Source organism: Syngnathus floridae, chromosome 15, assembly GCF_059516105.1.
Source record: "Syngnathus floridae isolate MCC-2025c chromosome 15, RoL_Sflo_1.0, whole genome shotgun sequence".
Taxonomy (NCBI): domain Eukaryota; kingdom Metazoa; phylum Chordata; class Actinopteri; order Syngnathiformes; family Syngnathidae; genus Syngnathus; species Syngnathus floridae.
In genome coordinates this window covers 9,934,641-9,958,475 of record NC_142427.1, presented here as the reverse complement: position 1 = coordinate 9,958,475, position 23,835 = coordinate 9,934,641, and the positions used below count along the sequence as shown (strand labels likewise).

General features: G+C 51.2%; 4 protein-coding genes across 15 annotated transcripts; 2 read left to right on the top strand and 2 right to left on the bottom strand.

The window, feature by feature from the left end:
* Positions 1–581: 581 nt before the first annotated feature.
* LOC148386574 (replication protein A 70 kDa DNA-binding subunit-like) lies at positions 582–5,481 on the bottom strand. 2 transcript variants are annotated; one of them, XM_088398392.1, is made up of 16 exons: positions 5,323–5,481; positions 4,880–4,927; positions 4,730–4,811; positions 4,544–4,649; positions 4,392–4,477; positions 4,202–4,285; positions 3,572–4,055; positions 3,381–3,483; positions 3,040–3,301; positions 2,822–2,958; positions 2,582–2,730; positions 2,291–2,420; positions 2,029–2,205; positions 1,841–1,948; positions 1,669–1,755; positions 582–1,554 (listed from the first exon to the last, which is right to left on the bottom strand). In XM_088398392.1, exons 1-16 carry the CDS (start codon positions 5,353–5,355, stop codon positions 1,420–1,422), a joined length of 2,211 nt encoding a protein of 736 aa, XP_088254518.1. In that variant the 5' UTR covers positions 5,356–5,481; the 3' UTR covers positions 582–1,419. The 2 variants fall into 2 exon arrangements, with proteins under 2 accessions (XP_088254518.1, XP_088254519.1); XM_088398393.1 differs by lacking the exon at positions 4,880–4,927 and having other exon boundaries at positions 5,323–5,456.
* A 40-nt stretch (positions 5,482–5,521) lies between these two features.
* med31 (mediator complex subunit 31) lies at positions 5,522–6,618 on the top strand. Its single transcript, XM_088398436.1, has 4 exons — positions 5,522–5,705; positions 5,933–6,007; positions 6,090–6,186; positions 6,339–6,618. Exons 1-4 carry the CDS (start codon positions 5,696–5,698, stop codon positions 6,553–6,555), a joined length of 399 nt encoding a protein of 132 aa, XP_088254562.1. The 5' UTR covers positions 5,522–5,695; the 3' UTR covers positions 6,556–6,618.
* A 289-nt stretch (positions 6,619–6,907) lies between these two features.
* Positions 6,908–10,638, bottom strand: LOC148386572 (lysosomal proton-coupled steroid conjugate and bile acid symporter SLC46A3). 3 transcript variants are annotated; one of them, XM_088398407.1, is made up of 6 exons: positions 10,473–10,638; positions 9,606–9,821; positions 8,001–8,874; positions 7,823–7,906; positions 7,591–7,747; positions 6,908–7,145 (listed from the first exon to the last, which is right to left on the bottom strand). In XM_088398407.1, exons 2-6 carry the CDS (start codon positions 9,798–9,800, stop codon positions 7,022–7,024), a joined length of 1,434 nt encoding a protein of 477 aa, XP_088254533.1. In that variant the 5' UTR covers positions 9,801–9,821; positions 10,473–10,638; the 3' UTR covers positions 6,908–7,021. The 3 variants fall into 3 exon arrangements, with proteins under 3 accessions (XP_088254533.1, XP_088254532.1, XP_088254534.1); XM_088398406.1 differs by lacking the exon at positions 10,473–10,638 and adding an exon at positions 10,355–10,467; XM_088398408.1 differs by lacking the exon at positions 10,473–10,638 and adding an exon at positions 10,144–10,323.
* Positions 10,383–23,773, top strand: synj1 (synaptojanin 1). 9 transcript variants are annotated; one of them, XM_088398369.1, is made up of 31 exons: positions 10,383–10,401; positions 10,839–10,964; positions 11,745–11,902; positions 11,971–12,057; positions 12,190–12,457; positions 12,523–12,748; positions 12,877–12,960; positions 13,109–13,186; positions 13,966–14,027; positions 14,429–14,525; positions 14,598–14,773; positions 14,868–14,949; positions 15,050–15,202; positions 15,676–15,841; positions 15,943–15,966; positions 16,243–16,434; positions 16,509–16,593; positions 16,689–16,829; positions 16,911–17,103; positions 17,163–17,321; positions 17,439–17,595; positions 17,699–17,822; positions 17,887–18,099; positions 18,223–18,301; positions 18,378–18,699; positions 20,109–20,237; positions 20,382–20,417; positions 20,602–20,654; positions 20,770–20,944; positions 21,019–21,227; positions 21,561–23,773. In XM_088398369.1, exons 3-31 carry the CDS (start codon positions 11,779–11,781, stop codon positions 22,275–22,277), a joined length of 4,611 nt encoding a protein of 1,536 aa, XP_088254495.1. In that variant the 5' UTR covers positions 10,383–10,401; positions 10,839–10,964; positions 11,745–11,778; the 3' UTR covers positions 22,278–23,773. The 9 variants fall into 9 exon arrangements, with proteins under 9 accessions (XP_088254495.1, XP_088254496.1, XP_088254503.1 ...); XM_088398370.1 differs by lacking the exon at positions 10,383–10,401 and adding an exon at positions 11,044–11,110 and having other exon boundaries at positions 10,920–10,964; XM_088398377.1 differs by lacking the exon at positions 10,383–10,401 and adding an exon at positions 21,353–21,376 and having other exon boundaries at positions 10,920–11,110; positions 21,561–21,708.
* Positions 23,774–23,835: the final 62 nt, after the last annotated feature.

Genomic DNA, 23,835 nt, shown 5'->3' with positions numbered 1-23,835 from the left:
AAAAATCGAAAGTCACGCATTTCATTTGGAAGAGCATGACTTCCCAGACACACACTTGGTAATGGCCGTGCAGAGAACAAGACAGAACTTTCCAGCATGTGATGCCGAGCGCGTTAAATGAGGTTAAGTCAGCGATAAAACGGCGAGACGCTGCGGAGCCGACAGGTATTTGAAAAAGCAGGACACGCTTGAAGCCGATTGGCTGCTTGCGTCAACCCCACGTCGCCACGGTTTTGTTTTTTTTGCGGCCTTGCACAGAAATAGTGGTCGGAGCTCTTTGATTGCAGACCTCGGTCCTTCGTGGCCGCTCTGATGTGGACAGCCGGCCGGCTAAATCGGCATAGGCGGCAGAATTTATGATGTCACTGCAAATGTTTGGTTGGATCGGGATTTAATAAAATGAAGGATGAGTCATGTTTGTTTGTTCCAAAAAGTTAATGTGAGCTCACCCGTCTTGCTTTTGTTCGCAAATCCCTGTCTTTCTCCCCTGGCATCTTCACACGTCTGCATTATACTGCCCCCTTGTGGCTGAGGCGTGAAAGGCGTGTGTCTCCCCCCCCCACAATAAAAAAATCCAAGCGTAAGATTTTTCCTCCAACTCAACCATCACTTTTATTTTGTGGGCTAAGCTTCCCGACAAAGTACACAGAGATGAAAAGTTTGCTGAAGTACAGTAACCCAAAATAGTTTACACATGGAGCATTGATTATTTTTATGATTTTAGTGTGTGCGCACACGTTTTAGCCAAACTCCAGGAAACATCCTGGCACCATGATGACTTTTCCAGGTGCAGGGAAGTCGGCGGTGCCAGAAGAACTTAGCTGCTGCTTTTCCATCTGGACATGTCCGCGGACATTTTTCAAACACTTCAGACACGAGCCAAGAGTAAGTCCCCAAGACCGGTTCCAGGTCTGTGGGACAGATGGACTGGCGATTTTACAAGTACTACTTGTGTACTACTTTAGTGTGTACTCAGCGCACACACACGCCGGCAAATGTTTTTCTAAGGCTGAGTAGAGCAAGCAAAAGTTTGAAAGAAAAGAGTTTGCGAAGCACTTTTTCAGCCGCTGGTTGCGTTGCTGGCAAGTTCAAGTCGGGCCGTCGTGAAGTTTCCAGATAGGAGCTGCCCATCGCAAAGAAAAAACTGGGGTCTCACTTCCTCGCTCATTGGACCACCCGAGAAGCACGATCGGGATGGCGTTGAGTCCGGCGCCGAGCAAGACGGACCCGGGGTACCTAGCCACCGTACGCGGTTTTGAGGAAACACCTTTAACGACTCCGCCATCTTCTCGGATTGGTGCTAACAAAAAGGCGTCTGCGAGGAAACGGCTCTCTCACGTCTGCAGCGACAGCTCAGCAAAGAAAGTTGACGCATTTTTCAAAAGAAGAATCATGAAAAAAAGAAAACCGTGCTGGCGGCTAGGCGTCGTCGTCAATCGGCGGGGCTGGAGCGCGACTTGCTAGCTCGCGGATGGCGTTCAGTAGCCTACGGCTGTGCTGCCGCTGGTCGGCGGGGAGGACCTCCATCACCGTCACCTTCACGCGGCACTCGTCCTGAATCAAAAGCACAAGTCAAGCTAAGAGTTTTGCTGATTTGTGATTTTCGAAGCACGCGCATCGCCATGGCAACCCTCACGGAAATCAGCCAAACGCCAATCGTGCGCTTACATTGAAATTCTCCAACTTGACTCTGTTCCTGAAGACGTACGTGCTGAAGTAGATTTTCTCGAAAACTTTGTCAAAGGCGTTCTCATCCTGACACCCAAGAGAACACAAGTGAGTTTGCAGTGTTATGCTAACACGGCTAATGCTAACACAGCTAAACAACCAAACTCGTTACCGTGTCCTTCAGATGTCCCAATTCCTCGGCGCTGATCCCCAGCAAGGTCCTGGCCGTCTCCTGGAAGCACGTGGCCCACATGTTGTCCCCAAAGTCGGCCAGGTTCACCTACAGGATGACGAGGTTTTCACAAAAGGAGCGCAAATCCGATTCGAGAGAAAAGAAGAGCCAAACTTCTTCGCACTCACAGAGAGCGTAAAACGGTAGTTGAAGTTGGGGTAGTCCTTGCCGCATTTATCGCAGTGGTAGCGTCCGTTGTCCTGCTCGTGAACTTTCTTGTAGCAGGAGCTTCCCGGGCAGGCCCGGTACAGGCAGGTCTCCTTGCGGCAATACACCACCGTCGCCACGCAGCTGAAGTAATCCGCCTGCGAGAAGAGAGGAAGAAAAACATCATCGGATTAAAACTTGGCAACCACCAAGCAACAACTAATCACGACGACCTCCTTGGACCTTTTCACCGTGTCCCAGCTGCTCCGTCTTGATGTCCCTCAGTGTCTTCCAGTTGGTTCTGAAATCACCGCTCGTGGAGTACCCCTCCGTCAAGGACTGACTGCAGAGGGCGTGGCCAACTTGGTTGTACCTGCAGAACAAATGTTTTCTCGTGGTACACTTGCCTATTCAAGCGAACGAGCTACCATAGGTCTTATGAGGAACCTCAAGGATCCGTCACAGGCCCTCAATTTTTCCGGCAAATTGTTTTTTTGACTTTTGAGAGAAGGTGTTGTGTGACTGGGAACTCACCAGGCTCTCAAGGCAAAGGCCTCGGGGATGTCGGGGTTGACAATCAGCGTGGAGTTTAAGAACATCATCAGCGAGCGGCCGCCGAAGGTCGACACGCGAGCCCCTCTGACGGCCACCACCGGGTGACCGGAAGCGTTAAACTTCTCAGCCTGCGGACGCGGCGGCACGCCGTGTTGGTAACCACGACGACTTGCAGGCTGCCGTTTTTATTTAGCGACATGAAATTTGTGTCCGGTTTACCTGGTCCCGCCACAGCGTGAGCGTCACCATCTTGCCGCTGGAGTCGGTTAACGTTAGCGCCCTCTTGCTGAGCTGCTTGCCGGCCTTGGTGGTGATCAGGGAGACGTCCTCGGCCTCCTCGCACACACCGATCACGTCTGGCCGGTCAAACGAGACGATCAAATGAAGAACGTTGTAACGGTAGAGCAGAGAAATGCAACGGGAAGCTCAATCTTCACCGACGACGGCGTCGGGATCTTTGGCCTCCAACTGAGAGATGGGCACGAATTGGAAGAGCAGGTTGGGAACGCCGCGGTCGTCGTAGCAGGGCACGATGCGCGAGCTGGCGCTCAGCGTAATCTCGTAGTCGTTCTTCAGCGAGGTGAACTTCTTGTTGGCCAACTTCACTGTGCCTTTGGAGATCAGGTAGACCTTGTCTTGCTCCACCAGCGAGAAAAACTGGTCCACTTCTTCGTTGAAGGCCGTAATCTTGATTTCTTCCTGCGCACAACCAAGGCCACGCCACGCTACTTTAATGCAAACCTGTAAGGCAAGTGTACTTCTTTTTGATCTTACTCACAGTCTCGTCCACAACCTCGAAGTTGAAGACCTTGCCCTCCCGTCTGGAGTTGCTCCAGTTTCGGATATCCGATTTGTTGATCACTCGGGCTCTGATGGTCCAACTGGAGGCCAAAGACGATTGTTAAAAAAATAAATACAAATGATGTGGACAACCAGCCAATGGATTTCTCGCTTCAAGCATCAACTCACTTGCTTAGGTACGGGTGGAGTTGGTATATTGGGGTCACTTTGGTTGGACTCTTGGAGGGACTGGACGAGGGGGACGCCATCCCAGACCCCTTCATTGGCGAAGGAGTCATGGGGGAGGTCATCCTGGGGGATGCCATCCCGTGCGCCTTCATGGGGGAGGCCTGCATGGGGGACGCCATCCCAGGCGGCTTCATGGGGGAGGCCTGCATGGGGGACGCCATTCCAGGCGGCTTCATGGGGGAGGCCTGCATGGGGGACGCCATCCCAGGCGCTTTCATGGGGGACGCCATCCTGGGGGACGCCATCCCGTGCGCCTTCATGGGGGAGGCCTGCATGGGGGACGCAATCCCAGGCGCCTTCATGGGTGAGGCCTGCATGGGGGACGCCATCCCAGGCGCCTTCATGGGTGAGGCCTGCATGGGGGACGCCATCCAGGGGGCAGGTGCCTTCATGGGGGAAGTCATCATGGCATAGTTTCCACTACCTTGGTAAAGGAGGGAAGTACTTCATTCATTCATAATCGCGCTGTAGGATTTTGACACAGCCGCCAAACTCATCGTCATTTTCCGCCATCTAGAAGCAACGGTGGATTTCGTGCGGGACGGCGATGTGAAAAGAGCCACGATTTACCGCTGGGGCCGCATCCAGACGGTCCGGGAATTTCATCAGACCTAGAAGTGCTCGGCTCTGCCTGCTGCTGGTCTGGGGTTTGATCTGTGGAGCAAACCAATCCAACTGCGTAAGCTCTACCATCCACTTGAATCCATTCTGTGGATTTTTGTCAAATAAAATCATGCATTTTGTTCAATTTTTACCTCACCGGTTAACTGTGCGGGATTGCCGATCCTCCCTCCCGTATCGGCGGCGGTCTGCAATACGCCCATGTCCAACACCACCACGACACGACTGCCACGCAACCAACACACATGCATGAATGCACACACTCACAACAAACAACACACTTAAACTCACCGGCTGGACAATTGGGAGAAGATGGTCTTCTTGAGCACGCACACGCAGTTTGGCTCCAGGAGCTCGGATTCCCTCAGGTGGTTCAAGTGCGTCGCCAGGAGGAAGCCTACTCAGATAAGCACACTTGTCACGAACGCAAATCACGTGGGACGTCCCACGACCACACGCGTGCTGATAAACACTCACAGGACAAACTGCGCTCGCCGTCGCTCAGGTTCAGGCGGTACCTGTTGAGGCCTTGTTTGCCTGCCGGGTACTCACGGATGTTCTGGGATGAAAAAGTAACCAAAACTGAGATCCACTTCTTTCATTCAAGTTTTAATTGTATTGACTTACTATAACCTGCAGAACTGGACTTTGCACCACTGACCCATTGAACAGGGCCTAACAAAAAAGGAAGTCACAGATAAAAAAAAAAAAAAAAAAAAAAAAAAAGACGTGACACAACCAAGTGCCGCTTTCGACCAGCCACGTTAATAAGATTATGGAAATATACTACACAGGTTTTTCAAAACATAGTGGAAAACATTTATCCTCACGTGCCATGTTAATAAAAAGATGACGTCACAAGCAAAACTTCAATGGAGGAAATTGGTTTGTGATTAAGAAGCGCCTAGTTCATTCAAAGACAACATTTCAAATTTAGACATAAATGACACGCCGGACATGAAATGACTAAAAAGTATAGTATGACGAAGTTCATTGCCGTCGTCGCGTAAATAAGAGTATTAACATTTTGTGGCTAATGGCTTATTTGTCCGGTTCGCGATCAGCTTTACCTCAATAGCCCCTTGCGTGAGTTTGACGCTCATGTTTTCACAACAATCTTCGCAAATATTCAAGAAGGATGATCGTTGATCAAAACTTGCTTCCGCCAGAAGGTGATTTATGCGCGGGGTAAATCACCAACCGGATATGTCGTATTTATGCCTTCACAACAAAACAAGTCAATGGAGTTTTATTTTGTAAGTCAAGTGTCGACGCAACTCTTCATTTCCGGCAAACATGGCTGACATGGTTGTGTTTTCTTTCGGCTGAACTCCACTAAGCAACAAACAGACGCTTTTCGACACGTTCTCTTTCTATAATTTACTTTTCTCGGCGGACGAAAGAAGCATCTTTTCTCTCTTCATTTTACAACTGAGAGCAATCATGGAAACAGGTAAACCAGCTTTAAATGTTTCACCGAGCTTCCATCGAGCTAACAAGCTAAAGCTACACCAAATACAAAATAGATACTCCCATTCCTTTTCTTCGTGTTATGTTATTGATCATATCGATATGATTCGAACGTCGTTACAAGTCATTTTTGATAGATTCTTCACAATCTCGTCATACACCAATTGCTAGCATCCCAAAAGATTAACGTGTGTGTACGCGTACGTGCAGAGGAGCAAGCTCGGACCCGTTTCCAGTCAGAGTTGGAGTTCATTCAGTGTTTGGCCAACCCAAACTATCTCAACTGTAAGTGTGTGCCTTCATATTGTTAACAACTTATTATTATTGTTACATATTGTTATTAATAGTACACTCTGTGTGTGTGTAGTCCTGGCTCAGAGGGGCTTCCTCAGGGAGAAACCCTTCATCAATTACCTCAAGTATTTGTTGTACTGGAAGGAGCCTGACTACGCCAAGTTTCTCAAGTAAGACCGCCAAAGTGCTAAGAATGACTGCTCATATCGATAATTATTAATTTCTGAACTGCTTTCATCTGTTGATGCTGCACAAGAGATAATCGGAGGAGTTAGACATCTCCTAATGATGCATCAAGTGGTTTTTCTCGGCGTGCGTTTAGGTACCCCCACTGCCTGCACATGCTGGAGCTGCTGCAGTACGAGCACTTCCGCAAGGAGCTGGTGAACGCGCAGTGCGCCAAGTTCATCGACGAACAGCAGCTGCTACACTGGCAGCACTACTCCAGGAAGCGAACGCGGCTGCAGCAGGCGCTTGCCGAGCAGCCGCCGCCACAGCAACAGCCGCCGCCGCAGCACGTCAACGCTGCCGCCAAATGACTGCTGTTTGTTTTTGCCAGAAAAAAAATACAAAAAATAAATGTCCCTGTTTTGTTGAAGAAATCTGGATTTTCTGTTCTGTGTACATGGATTAAAATGTTGATCTTATGACTGCAAACTCATTCTTTGGGGCACAGGACCAACCTTCACAAAGAGATGTTGATGTTCCCAGACTTTCCGTTAGACCTGCAGCTTCCTGTCTCATTAGGACGTGCAGCGCTACCTGGAGGACTACTGTCATTACTACAACATCTGCCCACACATTGGGGTAAGTGAAGTAATTGTTAAATTGGCTCTGGATTCATGGTGCCCTTTTCAAGCCCATTTTAGACGTTTCCACAGAGACCTCTAGTGGTGGTTGAGAAAACTTATATTTAAAAACTGACATATCACACACACACTGACCTTTACATTTTTTTTTTTAAAAGGACATTTTCAAATGCTTTTTTTTCCCCCCCTGTGTTTTTCAGTTTAGCAGCGGGTCGCAGTCGCTGTCATCCTGAGGCGCGTCCTTGTCCGCTTGGGGACGCTCGTCTTCGTTCAGCGTGTCATCCTCGACGGCCACGTCCACTCCCATCACGCACACCACGCTGGAAAGACGAAAACTTTTTTACGGCAAGTGTCATTTTCCCACGAGTTTAATGGGTTCCAGGCTAAGGTTAGCTATTCGGTTTAAATTCCATCCTTCTTGATATTTAACTATAAATGATCACCAGACTTGAAATGTCATGGACTCTGATCGGAAAACACACAAGACACACACAAATTCACTTCAGGTGGCACAAGTACTACTTGTGTACTACTTTTGTGCGCACTCAACGCGCACGTGTTTTTTCTAAGGCAGAGTGCAACGACCGAAGTGCACATTTGCACAAAAAAAGTTTGCTGAGCACTTTTTTTCAGCCGCTCGTTGTGCGGCTAGCAAGTTCAAGTTGTGAAATTTCCTGTGAGATAAGAGATGGTGAGGGTGCCTCTTTGGGGCTCCTGCACAAAAGTATCCACTTTGGGGTCTCACTCCCTCCCTCCCTGGCTCACCCCAGAAGCATGGTCGGGATGGCGCAGAGTCCGGCGCCGAGCAAGAAGACGAACCCGGGGTACAGGGCCACCGTGGCAGCGTAGGCGGTATTGAAGACCGCCGCCGACACGTTGGATGTCAGGACCTCCGCGAAGGAGAGCAAGGCAAACAAGGCACCTGCATAGGAAGGGGAAAAAGAAAACAATTGAATATTTTGAAGCAAAGAAGCGGCAGAGCATCATGGCCGCTCACCCTGCTCGGACTTGGAGATGATTTTTGACATCATGGATCGCAGCACTGAGAAGGGCATGATGGACAGCAACATGGGAAGCCTCGCTGAGGACGCATTAGCAAGCATGCATCTGGTGACACCTCACTCTTTGGCTGAAAGCCACCACTGCACCCCGACCCCTTGTTAGAGATATCTCACCTAGAAACATCATCAAGGTGGTTTTGGAAAAGGCCACCATGGTCATGCCCGCCGCCAAAGAAAGGATGCCCGTAAGCACCACAAGCAGCTGCGGGACACCGCAGTAGGTGAACGCGGCCACGCCCACGAAGCTGAACAGGAAGACGGTGGTGGACAACGCCGCGCCGTAGCCAATGAGAATCTCGCTCCAGCACAGCGGCTCCTTCAGCTCGTACAGCACTATTAAGGAGAAGCTGCCCACTGAGGTGAAGGACAAGCTGGTGAAGACGGACACCAGGAGGAGGAGCAGCGTGCGCCGCTTGGGAGCGGCCCTCGCGAACATCCTGTAGATTGCGAAGAACATGTGCTGCACGGCGGCCCACCCGCCGACACCGCCCGAGTCCGCCCGCGTCACCGTCTCCTCCAGGATGAAGATGGCGTAAAGCAGGACCAGGAACTGGCAGATGGCCGAAGTTAGGAAGGGCCCGTCGAAGCCCGCTGCCCTCAGGTAGTAGCCCGTGGACAGTGCGGCCACGCCTGACAGGAGCCCAATCATCATGTCCAGCCCGGCGATGCGCAGCGTCATCCGCCGGCCGTCCCCTCCGCCGCTCAAGTCGGCCACGTAGGCGAAGCATCCGCCCAGGAAGGTGCCCAAACCCCCGAAGAGGGCAGACAGCAGCGAGGCGCCCACCAACAGGTAGACGTTGAGCCGCAAGAAGGACACCAGCAGCAGGGACAGCGTGTAGAGCAGTGTGCCCACCAGCGGCAGGATGATGGCCACCTTCCGCCCCGCCCGGTCACTGTACGCCACCAGCAGGAGGGTGACCAGCAAAGACGGCACGGCCGAAAGGATCTGAGAGTACAGCGAGAACAGGGAAGCCTGCTCCTGCACTTTCTGGACACACACAGAAACGTAGCAAACTGTCAGCAAAGTTCAGGTCACTCAGTGTTCACCCCGCCTCAAAGTCTGCTAGCTAGCTCGAGGCTAGCGCATCATGGGAAGCGTCATAGACCGAGCAAGGAATACACAAAGACATATAACTAAATAGTTTGAGTCCTCTGACTGATAATAATACTGCAGCGTAGTGAGGATTCCGGACTGTCTCGTTTGTTTCTGTCCATATGTCTATTTTGAGCAACTGAAGTTTCTTTCCCCCCCCTTCTGAACATTTGGAGCTCTGAATACAATTGGGACAAGTTTCTCTGCATGCCAGGTGATATGACCAAAGCAGAAGTAAAAACGAGACAAGCGGAAATAAACCTCCACACACCTGGCCCGGTGCCTAACTTTAGCACTGCGGGAACTCAAGTCAGGCGACCTCATTTGCACACAAAAGCTGCACCAAAATACACCTCAGTCAGCTGCAGTAATATTTGTTGTTCTTCGGAGAGGATAAAGAATATATTATAGTATCATATGTGTTAATGGACATTTTTGAGTTGAGATTTCCATCGCTTGGAAGCGTTATGACACCACAACTATGCTATGTGTGTTAGCATTAAGTTAGCAGAAGGTAAAGGAAGGTTGTTCTTGGACATAACATCAAATTGACTTTGTTTGTAGTTTGACTGTTGCGAGCGCTTTGCTTGTGCTTCCCGCAGATTCTCGGACGGCCGGCGACTCACCTGGAAGTAGTCGGTCTGGTTGTCGCTGGTGTTGGCGGCGGCGCACGCGGACGTGTTGTCCGAGACGGGGTAGGTGGTGTTGGTCAGCTCCTGCCACAGGCGGCGGTACACATACTGCGTCACCAGAGGGTACGTCAGGTACGTGGAGAAGGCGTACAACGCCACCACGGGCTCCACCAGGTAGAGGCCCTTCATCCTGAGCAGTCTTTAGTGCTCCTACCAAAAAAAAAAATGTAAAGCAGTGATGAGCATGCAAAATTTTCAACTGTTGTCTTGTGCCACTGCATCAAAATGTTAAGCGTGAAACTCGGGCTGAGGGATATGGCCTTCAAATAGCATCTTTGTTTTTCACAAAAATCTCATTTCCAATTGCCAAGGTCGGTTTGGAATATTTTGAACAATTGCGTCTAGCAATAAGATATTTAACCAAACCAAACAGCCATACTTTTTAAACCGATCAATGTCTATTACTATCCGTAGATTCTTTTGTTCAGACAAAATAATTTTTACCAACAACCACCGCTTGCCTTCCAATTACCAGTAAGTCTCGGTTCCCCAATTTCCAAAGCTGACACTCCGATATAATGTTTCTCTGACTTCTTGAAAAAACAACAATCTTCCCTTTACTGTACAGTTCACATTGAAAGTTGCGTGCATCAAGAAAGAGGTCCACGTTCGTCTCAAGGCTGCAATGATTAGAAGGAAATAAAATTTCACCACGTCCTGCACGATGGTCGCTTGCATCTTACCCGATCAACATGCAGTTATAATCATCTTCGTCTCCGATTTGACCAAGGTGTGAAGCCGGTCATTTCTCATATCATTGTCACAATCGATCGTGTTGTGAAACAATTAAGCCCCGCCTACCTTCAAATGCGATTGGACGGCTTTGCCTCCAAAGGTCCGTTGCCATTGGATTCTATAGATTGTTATTTAAAAAATAAAAATATTATTCTATTCTATATTTATGTATGAGTTCCATTTTAGTGGTGTCTTATGTTTGTCGAGTTGTGCGGTCAAAGTAACCAACACTCTCCCCACCTCTAAATCCGTTTGGACAGTCCGTCCCTGAAAGTCCGCTGCTATTGGCTAGTGGAGACTGTCAATCATAAAAACAAGTTCGATGAGTGCGTTCATACTTTCTCGTATTTACTACATTAAAGTGTGTATTTATGAATTTTATATGGAGCTGTAATATTATTTGAGTGAAATATCCGTATGTGTTTATTACAGTTGTTTCGCTCAACCGCGCCCCTCTCGGAGCTAGCGTAGTCTGGCGTTGGAATGTACCATTGTGTCAACACAGCGGGAAGGATTTTTTGTTGTGACAGCGGAGTCGCAACCCGGCGGTGAGACTCGGTAAGGCGACCAAGAAAAGCCACCTTTCGCTTTACCTGCCGATTTATCTAATCATTCTTCACTGTGACACCAATGGAAGTGGCGTCGTCGGAACTACCTTAGGCATTTCCCCGAATGTCCACTGCGTGAGCAGACTGATTGTTTAGGTAAATACCGGTTTGACGCAGCCATTCACGTTAGGACGGAAAGCTAGCGAATCAGCGATTAGGGCTAGCGAGCTAAAGCTAACGCGGCTAAAATGATTCGCCAATCCATGAATTTAATAATATTGTAAATATTTTATAAAGTAACCCCAATAAATTCACATTCACAACGCTGTAACGTTAGCCCAGCAGGTGCGGTCTTTTATTTTTGTTTTTGAATAAAAGTCGTGACTGTCCGTGTGTGCCAACCGGCCTCATCGCTTTGCTTTTAATCTGGATATGGTCGCGATTCGCATAGCCCCTTAAAAGACGATTGATTATTCTGCCGATTTAATTCATGCCATTCTTGTGTAAAGACACACAAGGTGACGGATATGCCGAATTATGATTGCGAAATCCTCATCCGCAATGAGGAAATCAGTCGGATGCATCAATAGACTAGTGGGTAGCTCATCTGCCTCACAGTTTTGAGGTTTGAATCTGGGTGACGGCCTTCCAGTATGATGTCTGCGTGTCCTCTTGGTACCTAAAAAAATGTCTACGATGGACATGCATGCATGGAGACATCCCATTTACTCAAATGATCAATGTGGGGATTGGGAGAATAATCAATTTTGACCTTGCTATCTTTCTGAAGTCCCACTTGTAGGTCATTGCATCCGGCGTCAACAATGGCCTTCAGCAAAGGTTATCGTGTCTACCACAAGCTGGACCCGCCCCCCTACAGCGTGATCGTGGAGACGCGCGCTCGGGACGAGTGCCTCATGTTCGAATCCGGTGCCGTCGCCGTCCTCTGTAAGGAATCCTCTTTTGCGACTCCCATCCGGGTTGCCGGCTCACGTTTTGGCCCTTTTTATCTTCAGCTGCGGCTGAGAAGGAGGCCATTAAGAACACGTATTCCAAGATAGTGGACGCCTACGGGATCTTGGGCGTCCTCCGCCTCAACCTGGGTGAGCCACACGCACAAAACAGAGTCATTTGATGACATGGACAATGGTGACTTGACTTAGGCTTAAGACTTGTGAGTTTTTACAGTTATGAGGTTTCACGCTCGCTCTCAAAGTTCTTCTACTGCCCGGCAGGCGACTCCATGCTCCACAGCCTAGTGCTAGTGACGGGCTGCAGCTCGGTGGGCAAAGTGCAGGAGTCTGAAGTGTTCCGGGTGACGCAGACGGACTTTGTGTCGCTGAAGAACGACCCCGGAGACGAGGAACGTATCGGCGAGGTGCGCAAGGTGCTCAATTCGGGTCACTTCTACTTTGCCTGGTCCGCCTCGGGCGTCGGCATGGACTTGAGCCTCAACGCGCGCCGCCGCATCCTGGAGGACACCACAGACAATCGCTTCTTCTGGTACGAGCGCTGACACTTCAGTCCTGTTTGATGTGGACGCCTCATCTTCTCACCTTCGCTCGTAGGAACCAGTCGCTGCACCTGCACCTGAAGCATTACGGCGTCAACTGCGACGACTGGCTGCTGCGGCTGATGTGCGGCGGTGTGGAGATCCGCACGATCTACGCCGGCCACAAGCAGGCCAAGGCGTGCATCTTCTCCCGCCTCAGCTCTGAGCGGGCCGGCACGCGCTTCAACGTGCGCGGCACCAACGACGACGGGCAGGTGGCCAACTTTGTGGAGACCGAGCAGGTGAGAATCTCCAAATGAATCATCTCGAGAGAGAGAGCAGTTTGACACGCTCGTCTATTGGGGCGGCGTGGCTTTTCCTTCGTGTCATGCCAACCCCCCAACTGCGTTTGTGTCCTTTTGTGGGACAGGCCATCTTCCTTGATGACAGAGTATCGTCGTTCATCCAGATCCGCGGCTCCATTCCGCTCTTTTGGGAACAGCCGGGGATCCAGGTAAGGCGGCGAGCAAATCCGCTCGTATGCTGCTCGGTCGGTCGGCCCCGTCTCGGCCGTTAAGGACGACGAGCCTTTCGCGTTCCACGTCCGGCGCGGCGGCCGAGCGTTGTCGTTTAACCCATCTCCGTCTTGGTGCTGTGTTCAGAAAAAGACCCTTAAGGGGGTTATGTTGTACCTGAACGACAATCGGCAACCCAATCGACGCCAAGGCAAACCCCACTTGGTATAAGGCTCCGTCTTGCCTTTTGTGCTGGTCTTGGTTTTTGGGCTTACTCACTCTTCCGAGCATCTGTGCGTTGTCACGCCGGGACCAAAACGGGCATGTCGACACAGAACGCGACTCCAATGCCACACGGGTTTTCCCCACCTAAGATGGTCTCGGCGTGACATTGCACAGATGACCTCTTCGGACTCACTGTTGGTGGGTAAAGGGCATTTCTCTGTTTTCCTCAGCTCCCCGACATCTTTGGTCAGGTGAGAGCCTGGTTTGAAAACGCCCCCCCCCCTACTTCTGACTGCTTCCTCCGTCTTCATTTGTTAGTCTGCGGTCGGCCATGCGCGGCAAACACCGGACGGACCGGGGAGGAGAACCGCTTTGACGCTTTTAGAATGTTGTCAACGCTTCCTGCTTTTGAGGTCTTTCTTACTGTCGCGCTCCCACCGGCTCCCTCCACCAATGTCGCCTCCCGCAAACCAGAGTCGTGCATGTCATCAAGAAAGCCCGCACGTGACCGAGTAAAAGGAAGGAAGGAAACGAGAAGAGGAAGAAAACGTGAGCGCAAGCGGGACTTGCCTCAATACCTCCAAAGTGCCTGATGTTTTGTCACCTTTGTGTTCTCGAGCATAGTCCTTGGTGGAGGTGGCCAAAGTGGAGTCGGGTGAGGCTTAGGTGCCTTCCCCCAATGTCCCGGTGCCCCTCGCCACGCTCAAGGTCTTTGTGCAAATCTGTTCACTCGGCCGCCGTGTGCTAATGTGCGTCTCTCGCCGTGTTTGCCCCTTCAGGTCGGCTCTCACCGCGTCAAACTCTCCCGAGGATTTGAAGCCAACGCGCCAGCCTTTGAAAGGTACTTGCGACTCTGCCGGGAAGGCATCCTACAAGTCGTCACGGTCCGGCGGCGGCCATTTTGCGCTCGGCCGCACGCTCACTCTCAAGATGGCTGGCCCTAATCTCCACACCGCACCTTGCGCGCTCGCAGTCCTTATCAATTTTTTCTGGCTGCTCTCTCGGGCCGGTGCAGAACCGCACACGCCGCTTCAGCAGCAGCGGTGATGAAGCAGAACCAGAAGACAATGACAGAGAAGATGCTTTTCAAATTCAAACCAAGCCAAGGGTCCGACTCCCCTTGCCTTTTTTATTTCTCTATTTCATCCTTCGCTTTACTCTTTTCCAAATATGGCCGGAGAACACATTTTGTTTTTTATCGTCAGTCAATTTTTCCGAAGGTTTTACTTTGATGTTTTCCAGACACTTCACCGCCTTGAAGAGGTTGTATGGCAAGCAAGTGATCATCAATCTGCTCGGCAGTAAGGAAGGAGAACACATGCTCAGTAAAGCCTTTCAGGTGACAGCACACTCGAGTTGGGCGTAACTCGGCGTACGCCAAATCGGTAAACTTCTGTTTGTTTCCTCGCAGAGTCACCTGAAGGCCTCGGAGCACGCGGCGTGGGTCAAGATGGTCAACTTCGACTACCACCAGAACGTGCGCGGCGGCAAAGCCGACAAGCTGCACAGCGTGCTCAAGCCGCAGCTTAGCAAGTTCCTGGACGACTGCGGCTTCTTCTACTACTCGGGAGAGATGGGCATCACCAGGTCTCGCACACTTCGAGAGGCTTCAGTGCCTCCCCCAAATAACACATAGCAACACTCAGCATGTTTTTTTTTTTTTTTTTTAATATATATATAGGAGCCAAGGTGGCACCATCAGGACCAACTGCCTGGACTGTTTGGACAGAACCAACAGCGTGCAAGCCTTCTTTGCCTTGGAGGTAAATATTAGCAATGTGACTTGTGACAATTTTTTTTGTGTTACTCCATAATAACACTTTTTTTTCAGATATTGACGAAAAAGTCCATTTCGCCTTTCAGGTGCTGCCCAAGCAACTGGAGGAAATGGGCTTAACGGAGAAGCCTCAGCTGGTGGCCCGCTTCCAGGAGGTGTTCCGGACCATGTGGTCAGCCAACGGTGACTCGGTCAGCAAGATCTACGCCGGCACCGGCGCCCTAGACGGCAAGGCCAAGGTGGCGCACCCGCACAAAGCTCGTACACGCGTGCGTTTCCGCGCGATCTCGCTTAACTCTGCTGTGTGTCGTTTCTTTTTGCCGCCTTCCGCAACGCTCCGCACGTGCGGTAAGTTCCCGATTGAGCCCTCGCGTCTTCTTTCCAAATGCCTCGTTTTTGGTCTTTGTGGCGGGATGGGATGAGCAGGTTTTCTTTCTTCTGTGGTTTTTACTTGATTTGAGGAATCCTTTCTTTCCTCCCGCTGAGGACTTCTGAACCATTTCAACGTGCTTCTTTTATGGCACATTTTTCCAACCACATCCATTTTACAATTTGACACAAATTCTCCTTCACAAAAAGTGGAATTGTTTGATTTCATTTGTATGGTTGGAAAATCACGACTCAAAAAGCGGCGAGTCAAGCCCATGCTCCCACACGGGCGAGAAAACAGCAGATGGCGCCAAATAACCTGCCGTGGTCTCCTCACCTCCAGGCAAGCAAGTTGAAAGACGGCGCTCGCTCGGTGACCAGGACCATCCAGAACAACTTCTTTGACAGCTCCAAGCAGGAAGCCATCGACATCCTGCGACTGGGCTCCACGCTCAACAGTGACCTGGCTGACAAGGCGCGGGCCTTGCTCACCACTTCCAGCCTCTACGGTGAGTCCCGCCGCTGCCTCCTTGCCCGCTTGGCCTTCGCCGCCACAACTTTGCTCTAACCTGACATTCTCTTCCTTCTCCCCACGCTGCGCTCTCGTTAGTCACTGAGCCCGTCTTGCAGTCAGGTATGCTACCTGAGCGCCCCTCGAGTGAATCCACCCTTTACCACTCATTTCATGCGTGCTGAATGTTTCAAGGAGACATATTTTGCCCCCCCAAACACACCCCCTTCCATTTTTTCTTTGCATTGAAAGTGTTGTGTTGAAGGTGGACGCATTTCCCATAATTTGTTTTCGTGTCATTTCTTTTGAGTTTCTTCCTTAATGTCCACGACAAGATCGAAGGTGCAGTCCAAGACGTGTGTGGGAAATAGTATTTAACCCAACCCTGTTTTTGCACAGCCTCGCCCCGGGTGCTGCTCGGTATGTGCCGGAACCACCGCAAGTACACGCGGCCCAAGCCGATCCGAGTGTGCGTGGGCACGTGGAACGTCAACGGCGGCAAGCAGTTCCGCAGCATCGCCTTCCGGAACCAGACGCTCAACGACTGGCTGCTGGACGCCCCCAAGATCGCCGGCCACCCCGAGTTCCAAGGTTACTCGGCCACCTCGGGGTCGTTCTGACCTCTCGCTAGAATTATCACCAACTGTTCTATCAACTCTTTCCAGACAGCAAAGCCAACCCGGTCGACATCTTTGCCATCGGCTTTGAGGAAATGGTGGAGCTGAACGCCGGAAACATCGTCAGCGCCAGGTACGCCCCGCCGCACCAAATAAGGAGGCCACATTTTTTTGACACTCGGATGCGGCCTCATCGTTGCGCTCACGTTGTCACCCATGTTCCGGCAGCACCACCAACCAGAAGCTGTGGGCCGCCGAGTTGCAGAAGAACATCTCGCGGGACCACAAGTATGTGCTGCTGGCTTCCGAGCAGCTGGTGGGCGTGTGCTTGTTCGTGTTCATCCGCCCCCAGCACGCCCCCTTCATCAGGTAGACACATTTTCAATTTCCATTCCGAAATCGAAGCCGTGATCCACGACTCTGAGGTTTTCCCCTTTGCCTGTCGCACAGGGACGTGGCAGTGGACACGGTGAAAACGGGCATGGGCGGCGCCACGGGCAACAAAGGGGGCGTGGCCATCCGCCTGCTCTTCCACACCACCAGCATCTGCTTCGTGTGCTCGCATTTTGCCGCGGGACAATCACAAGTCAAGGAAAGGAACGACGACTACAACGAGATCACGCGCAGGCTCAGCTTCCCCATGGTGAGAACGCCCGTAAAAACCCGTCCAAGCGCACCTTCTTCGTTCCTCTCCTCTTCCAGGGCCGCCTGCTCTACTCTCACGACTACGTTTTCTGGTGCGGCGACTTCAACTACCGCATCAACCTGCCCAACGAGGAGGTGAAGGATCTGATCAGGCAACAGAACTGGGATGCGCTGACCGCTGGCGACCAGCTCTTTGACCAGAAGAACGCCGGACTGGTACAGTCCTTTCTTGACATTCAAACCACTTATTTTCACGTCAATATCCAAAATCAATTGCCTAAAATGGTTTTAATTGACTATTACAATATTCACCGAGGCCTATTTGTGGCTCAGGTGTTCCGGGGATTCATCGAGGGTAAACTGGACTTTGCGCCCACGTACAAGTACGACCTTTTCTCGGAGGACTACGACACCAGCGAGAAGTGCCGCACGCCCGCCTGGACCGATCGAATCCTGTGGAAGCGCAGGAAGTGGAACTTTGACAAAACAGGTAGCCAGACAGAAAATTTACCTTTTAAGTTTGGACTTTGTTCTAAATGACGATGAACACATTTTCACAAAAGTTTTCAACTACGACGATTAACCTTATGTAGCTGAGGAGATGAACGTGGTTGGCGCTTCGACGTCAGGCGAGAACGAGGACGACCCGGATTGCCCCTGGAGCCCCGGGACCCTCAAGTACTACGGCAGGGCTGAGCTCAAGACCTCGGACCACAGGTGACTGCACTCTAAAACACAAGGTCTTCTTTAGATCATGAAGATAATAACGATGGGTTTGCAGGCCGGTGGTGGCCATCGTGGATGTGGATGTCCTGGAGGTGGACCCGGAGGCCCGGCACCAGGTCTACAAGGACGTTATCGCCCTGCAGGGACCCCCAGACGGCACGGTCCTGGTGTCGCTGTGCTCGTCCGGACCCGACGACTACTTTGACGACGCGCTCATCGACGAGCTGCTCGACAAGTTTGCCAGCTTCGGCGAGGTCATCCTCATCAGGTGAGCCCTAAGTCGTCCAGAATGACAAATTGAATGAAACTGATTCATTCCTTCTTTTCAAGTGAATCATTTGAGTCACTCAGAAGATGGCTGGCATGGTTGTCATGAGCGTTTCTGTTTTAGATTTGTTGAGGAGAAGATGTGGGTGACGTTCCTGGACGGTTACTCCGCTCTGGCCGCTTTGTCTCTCAGCGCATCCACTGTAAGTAACTTGTTCTTTAGTCACACAAAGTAGACCCGTTGATGAGAAGTTCTGAGAACGTGACTCCAATTGGTAGGTTCTTGGCAAGATGCTCGACATCCGCCTGAAGAGCCCCGGCTGGATTAAGAGCCTGGAGGAGGAGATGAGCGTGGAGCGCATCTGCGGCAGCATCCCCACCTCGGCCAGCTCCACCCTGCTGGCCGAAGACGCCGACATGGGCGACGACGACTATGACATGGAGGGCGACGTGGACGAGGAGGTGGAGGCGGTCCTTCCGCAGCACCTGCAGCCGTCCGCCGACTCGGCGTCGGGCTCCTCTCCGATGACCTCGCCGCGAGGCAGCCCCTGCGCCTCCCCCACCCACGGACGCACCGCTCAACCGGCCCGACCCTCACAAGGTAAGCTAGGAGGAGGAAGTTAGGATGTAGTAGTAGATGTTTTGCTTTGATTTGTCAGCAAAAACATGAGCTGTTTCTTGCCACTCAAAGTTAATGTTTACTAGTTAATCAAAATAATTTTAAAGCCTTTAATCTCCCGAGCGTCATGCTAACACAAAGGTGCAGGCTAAACAATTAGTATCCACCTAGCAGTGTCATAACGCCTTAAGCGATGGATAATTTGACTCTCCTAGACGGTTAATTCATTTAATTAATTCAATTAATTTAACAATACTCGCAGGCGTATACTTTAACCACTAATATTACCGCAGGTAACTTATTGTAGTCGTGAAAGTCGTCTTTGTTCGTAACGTCGCTTTACAGAATACATTCGGGACTTTGCCCTCACTTCACGATGTTGGCTTCAACATGTCTCATCCTTAAGATTGTTAGCGCCCTATTTTTCGAGATAAAACATAACGACTATTTCACGTGCGTGCGGCACCCTCGGCTGGGAAGACAGCCCGATTATTGGTGAGACAGACGGGATAGTTCTGAACGCACAGGGGCCTTGACCTTGGACGAGAGGGGTGTGAGGTGTGCATGAAATAGGCAAAAGCCACACACGATGAGGTCGTGAACTCTGACGGACGCCGCCGCCACCAGGATGTAATCGACGGCCGGACAAGCAAAACCCGGATGACCGCCACAAGTAAGCTCTTTTTATTTCTTTTTATCTTCTGAGATGTGTAACTACGTTAGCAAGGGCCAGCTAGCGAGCATTCCTTTTGAATGCATCAAAATGATTGTTGACAGATTGTTCGTTCGAGATCGCCTGTGTGATGAACGGTTAGATAACAAGTTGTGTCACAAGGCCGTTTGTGAACTCACATAGCAAATGATGCCACAAGACTTTGTAGTTTATATGATGGGACAAATACCAAAGGATGACATTTCACCAGTAAAGCGCTGTTGGCTTCCATACTGGTAGCTTCTCTAAGCTCAAGTAGCTCACGGACGCCGCCGGTACGTCGCGTGCCATCGAACGGTCGTATGCTGGGTCGTCACGGCTCATTTGTCTTTTGTCTTTCATTCCAGGTTGTAAGCTGAACCGAAAGCTCGTCTTCACAACGCGCCAACAATGCATCAACCGGTGCACCAAAGGTGGAAGGCATGCATGCAAACTGCGCTTCGACATGGTCTGTGCCTGCTTTGGAGAAAGAAAAAAAAAATCCCTTCTCGTCAATTGTCACCGTTTTGTGATTTCCTGCTCGTGTTGAATAAATTCTTACTCCATCAAAGTCACGGTTGGTCTGGACTATTGTCCCGTCACATGTTGAAAGGAGAATATTGAGCTTATTTTAGGAGTTCATTTTGGGACTTGTGGAGCTCCTCAACACATGCTAACATCTTCATTTTTTTCCTTTCAGGTCCTCCTGCAGACCTGCAGCCCGGCGCACCATCGTCCCAAGGCTTGGAGCCCAGGCGTGCGCCCCCTCCCCGACCCAACGCGCCCCCCGTGAGACCCACGCCACCCCAGCGCCCGCCGCCCCCCTCAGGTAGCATCTTAGGCTCATTAATTGCCCAGCCCAAAGAAAACGGCCGTTAGCGGGATGACTTTGATTATGCTATCGGTCGTTATTGGAGGGGGAGGGAGGGAATGTGTGACAATTGTGTCTTTTGGTTTGCGTTGTGCGGCAAAGGATCAAAAAGCCCGGCTCTCCCTCGCTCCGTCGCAGGTGAGTGGCGCAAAGCGGCGGTCCTCAAATGGCCTCGGCAAAAGAATTGACAAGCGACCAAGCACCTCCGGTTTCGACGCTTAAGATTATCTTGAGAAAATAACTCTAGCATCTGCGGCGCAATACGATTTGTTGTCCTTCGGAGGTGAGCTTGACTTGCTTTGTTTTGTGTGAACGCTTTCAGGTCGAGGCCAGGCAACCGCAGGCCCCCCCGCAGCGGCAGGTGCCTCCAGGCCGGTAGGTTCCTGCCTCAACCACTCCGAAAGCGACGATACGAGTTAGCAGGAAGATAGCAATGGCTAATTTTTCTCATATCGATGAGACTTGTGCCACGCTTGTGGTTTCTCACCAGAATCTTCCCCCTCGAGCCGGCGTGATCAGCGTGGCTCCGCAGTCTCGTGCCTCTCCTCTGCCCCACCCCGGCGCTCCCCGCCCCACCTCCGACGTGCACCCGGGGGCCCCTCGAGTCAACGCTGACACCCACCCCGGGGCGCCTCGACCGACCAAACCGTCTGATCTTCCTCTAGGTGCGAGCCTGGTTTTGTTACCATGGCGCCCGCCGTTCTAAGCGAAAACTTACTTTTGTGTGGCCGCCCTCCAGCGGGTCCCGCGCTGCCCACGGTGGCCCCTGCGGCGAGACCGTCGGCACAGCCCCAGCCCACCGGCCCGACCCAGTCTCAGCTGCCTCCCCCCATGCAGCCCACGCACGCCGCCCCGCCGCAGACGCTGGCCTCTCCTAAGCCACCGCCCCGTTCCCGATCTCATCATGGTCTGCCGCCGGACGCCGCCAAGGGCGACTCGGCCCCCAAGGTTGGTGACCTTTTCTTTCTTCGGCCTCTGAGAAAAAGGAGCTGCTCGCCTTCTCTCTTTTCTGCCAAGCTTAATGTCTTTTTCTGGCTTTTGTCTCTTGACTCGTTTGTCCATTCTCTCACAAGCCGGACAAGCCTTCGGGGTGACAGGTACTTGATGTCTATCAATGCATCTGCACGTCGCCTCCTCTTTTTTGTTATGTCCTCCTTAGGTTTCCTTTCTGTGTGCTTTCATAGGTGTTAGGATTGTCTTTTTGTCAGGTTTCATTCATCTGTGCTAGTGCTTCATGTGCTTGTTGCAGATTGCCGTTGATGATTTTTATTTTTGTCTCAGACCAACGGAGTGAATGGCGTCCAATCCAAGCCCAAGGGCCCGGACGCCCTCGACTTCCTGATCCCTTCCCGATCCCTGAACCGCGGCGCCTCCCTGCGGAGTCCGCCCTCCGTCCCCGCCTCCTTATCGTCCTTCATGTCCGCCGGCCTCCTCCCGCCGCCGCCCGCTATGCCCCGCAGCCGCTCGCAAGAGACCCTGCGCGCCTCCCCAAACCTTTTGGCCGCCGAGCCGCTCCCCGCCCGGCCCTGCAGCACCAACCCGTTTTTTGGCCAGCACGATTGGGCGCCGCCAGTCCGCGCCACAGTTGGCCCGCAGCGCCTCTCCCGGGGCGCGTCCCCGATCACGCTCTCTTCGGCCACGCAACCCGTCCTGCCGCTCCACCGCCAGCCTCCTAATTGGGTCACCTTCAACGACGACTTCCCGGCGACCCCCAGCTCCGCCGCCCTCACCGAACCGGACTGGGTAACTGAAGCTGTGGTCCCGTCGGCCCCTCCCCTCGAATTCGACCTGTTTCCTGAGCCGGACTGGTTAAACCCTTCCCCGGCCTTCCCCGCCCACCAGGCCAAAACTTTGCCCCCTAACACGGCCCTCTTTCCCGAACCCGACTGGTTAAACTCCATCCCGGGTGTTCTTCCTCCAGTCCCGTCGCGCTCCGGCGCCGCTGTCGCCAACCCCCCCAGTGGATCCGGTCCCGGCTGCCTCCTCTTTCCCAACTGAACGCTGATGGAGATGGAGCCATGATAGACGTAGAGAGATGTATACAGTATATTTGTGTGTTTGCGTGAGAGTATTTAAGACGAGCTGGAACGTGTGCGCCCATTTTAGTCCCTTGATTTAAATGATCCATTTTTAATTTTTTAAATGAGCTGTGGCGCCTCGGCACACTTTTATCAAGGTCAGTTTCTGTGCTTCCCAACATTTACAGCGGTGTCTCGAGATGAGAGATGAATTAGTTGGGCGACCGCGCGCATATCGTAAAACATAGCATCTTTCCTTATCGAAATGAAGGCTAATGCAATCTGTTGTTTCTGATTTTATCTTAAGAGTACTTGGTACGGTCACAACATTCGCTCGCACATAACCTGAAAACTGAGAAACCGCAAGCACAACTTTGCAAATGTTTTGTCCTTTTTTTTGTTCCATGGTGTTTTTGGCGATTAGCAAAGCAGATAAAAGGCACGTTAGCACCACCTTATACTGCCCTTCCACTAATCCAAATAAAAATTCATCCAAGCGATGGCTATCGTATTGCAAAAGCATCTCGAGGGACCGTTGTATGCTGAAAGGACCTCTCCATTTTCTCGCAAATGATATCCAGTTCACTTGCACCTTCTGCCATCTCATGGAAGAGAATTATCACTATACATCACCGCCATAGAACATTGATGCGACTATATAACGCCTCTGCGGCTTTATGACGCGGCATGTCTTGCAGTAGAGCTAAGTCCTGCCCCGCCCGGCATGTTGTGGCACAAAACGTAATACTACGCTGAAAGCACAGCTTCAAATTTGAACTTGTTTGCAGATTACATACCTGTCAACACGGGGTCAAAGGTCACGCTGGGCTCGCACCGCCCGTGAATGTACATCGACGGCGCAGTGTGCCTATGTCAAAAGCAGCAAGCTTTAAAATTCCAGCCAACTTGTGGATGCCTGGTACAAACTGTGGCGTGATGTGTGTGTGTTTGCAGGGTGTTTTTTCTGTATGTCATTCGTGTCGTGTTTGAACCCGCAACTAGAAATTGTCTTCATTCTCCGGCCTCGGTTGGAAATTATGTGAACCAGTTGAGTTTACCGCAAATATGACCAAATTCTGTTTGAATCTAAACCATTCGCCACTCGAAAGGCATCACGTGTGTGTGAAGTAGAAAAAAAAAATACATATCTATAGAAATATATATAAATATAGGCCCTACTATCCACAAGCCAGCAGCTTATCTCTGTCGCATTTGAGATTTCACATGCCACAATCTGACTTTGTGAGGTCAGTGTCCTCCCTCTCCACTTTAATTAATGGCCGTAATCCATAGTAATAGTAACTGTCTGTGCCAGTGAACATTCTATGTATAAAAAAAAAGAGCAAAGTCAACATGAAATTCATGTTTATATCCGTAAATATTCCAGATTAAACGTGCAAAGCTGTATGCACGTTGATGTATAAAGGCAATTTATGTTGTATGTATAAAAAAACAATAAAAATGAAACTGAATGGTCTTGGTTTTTACGTTAGATTGATTTAATCTGCAGTTCCTCAATTGGCCTCGGGGTGGCACGC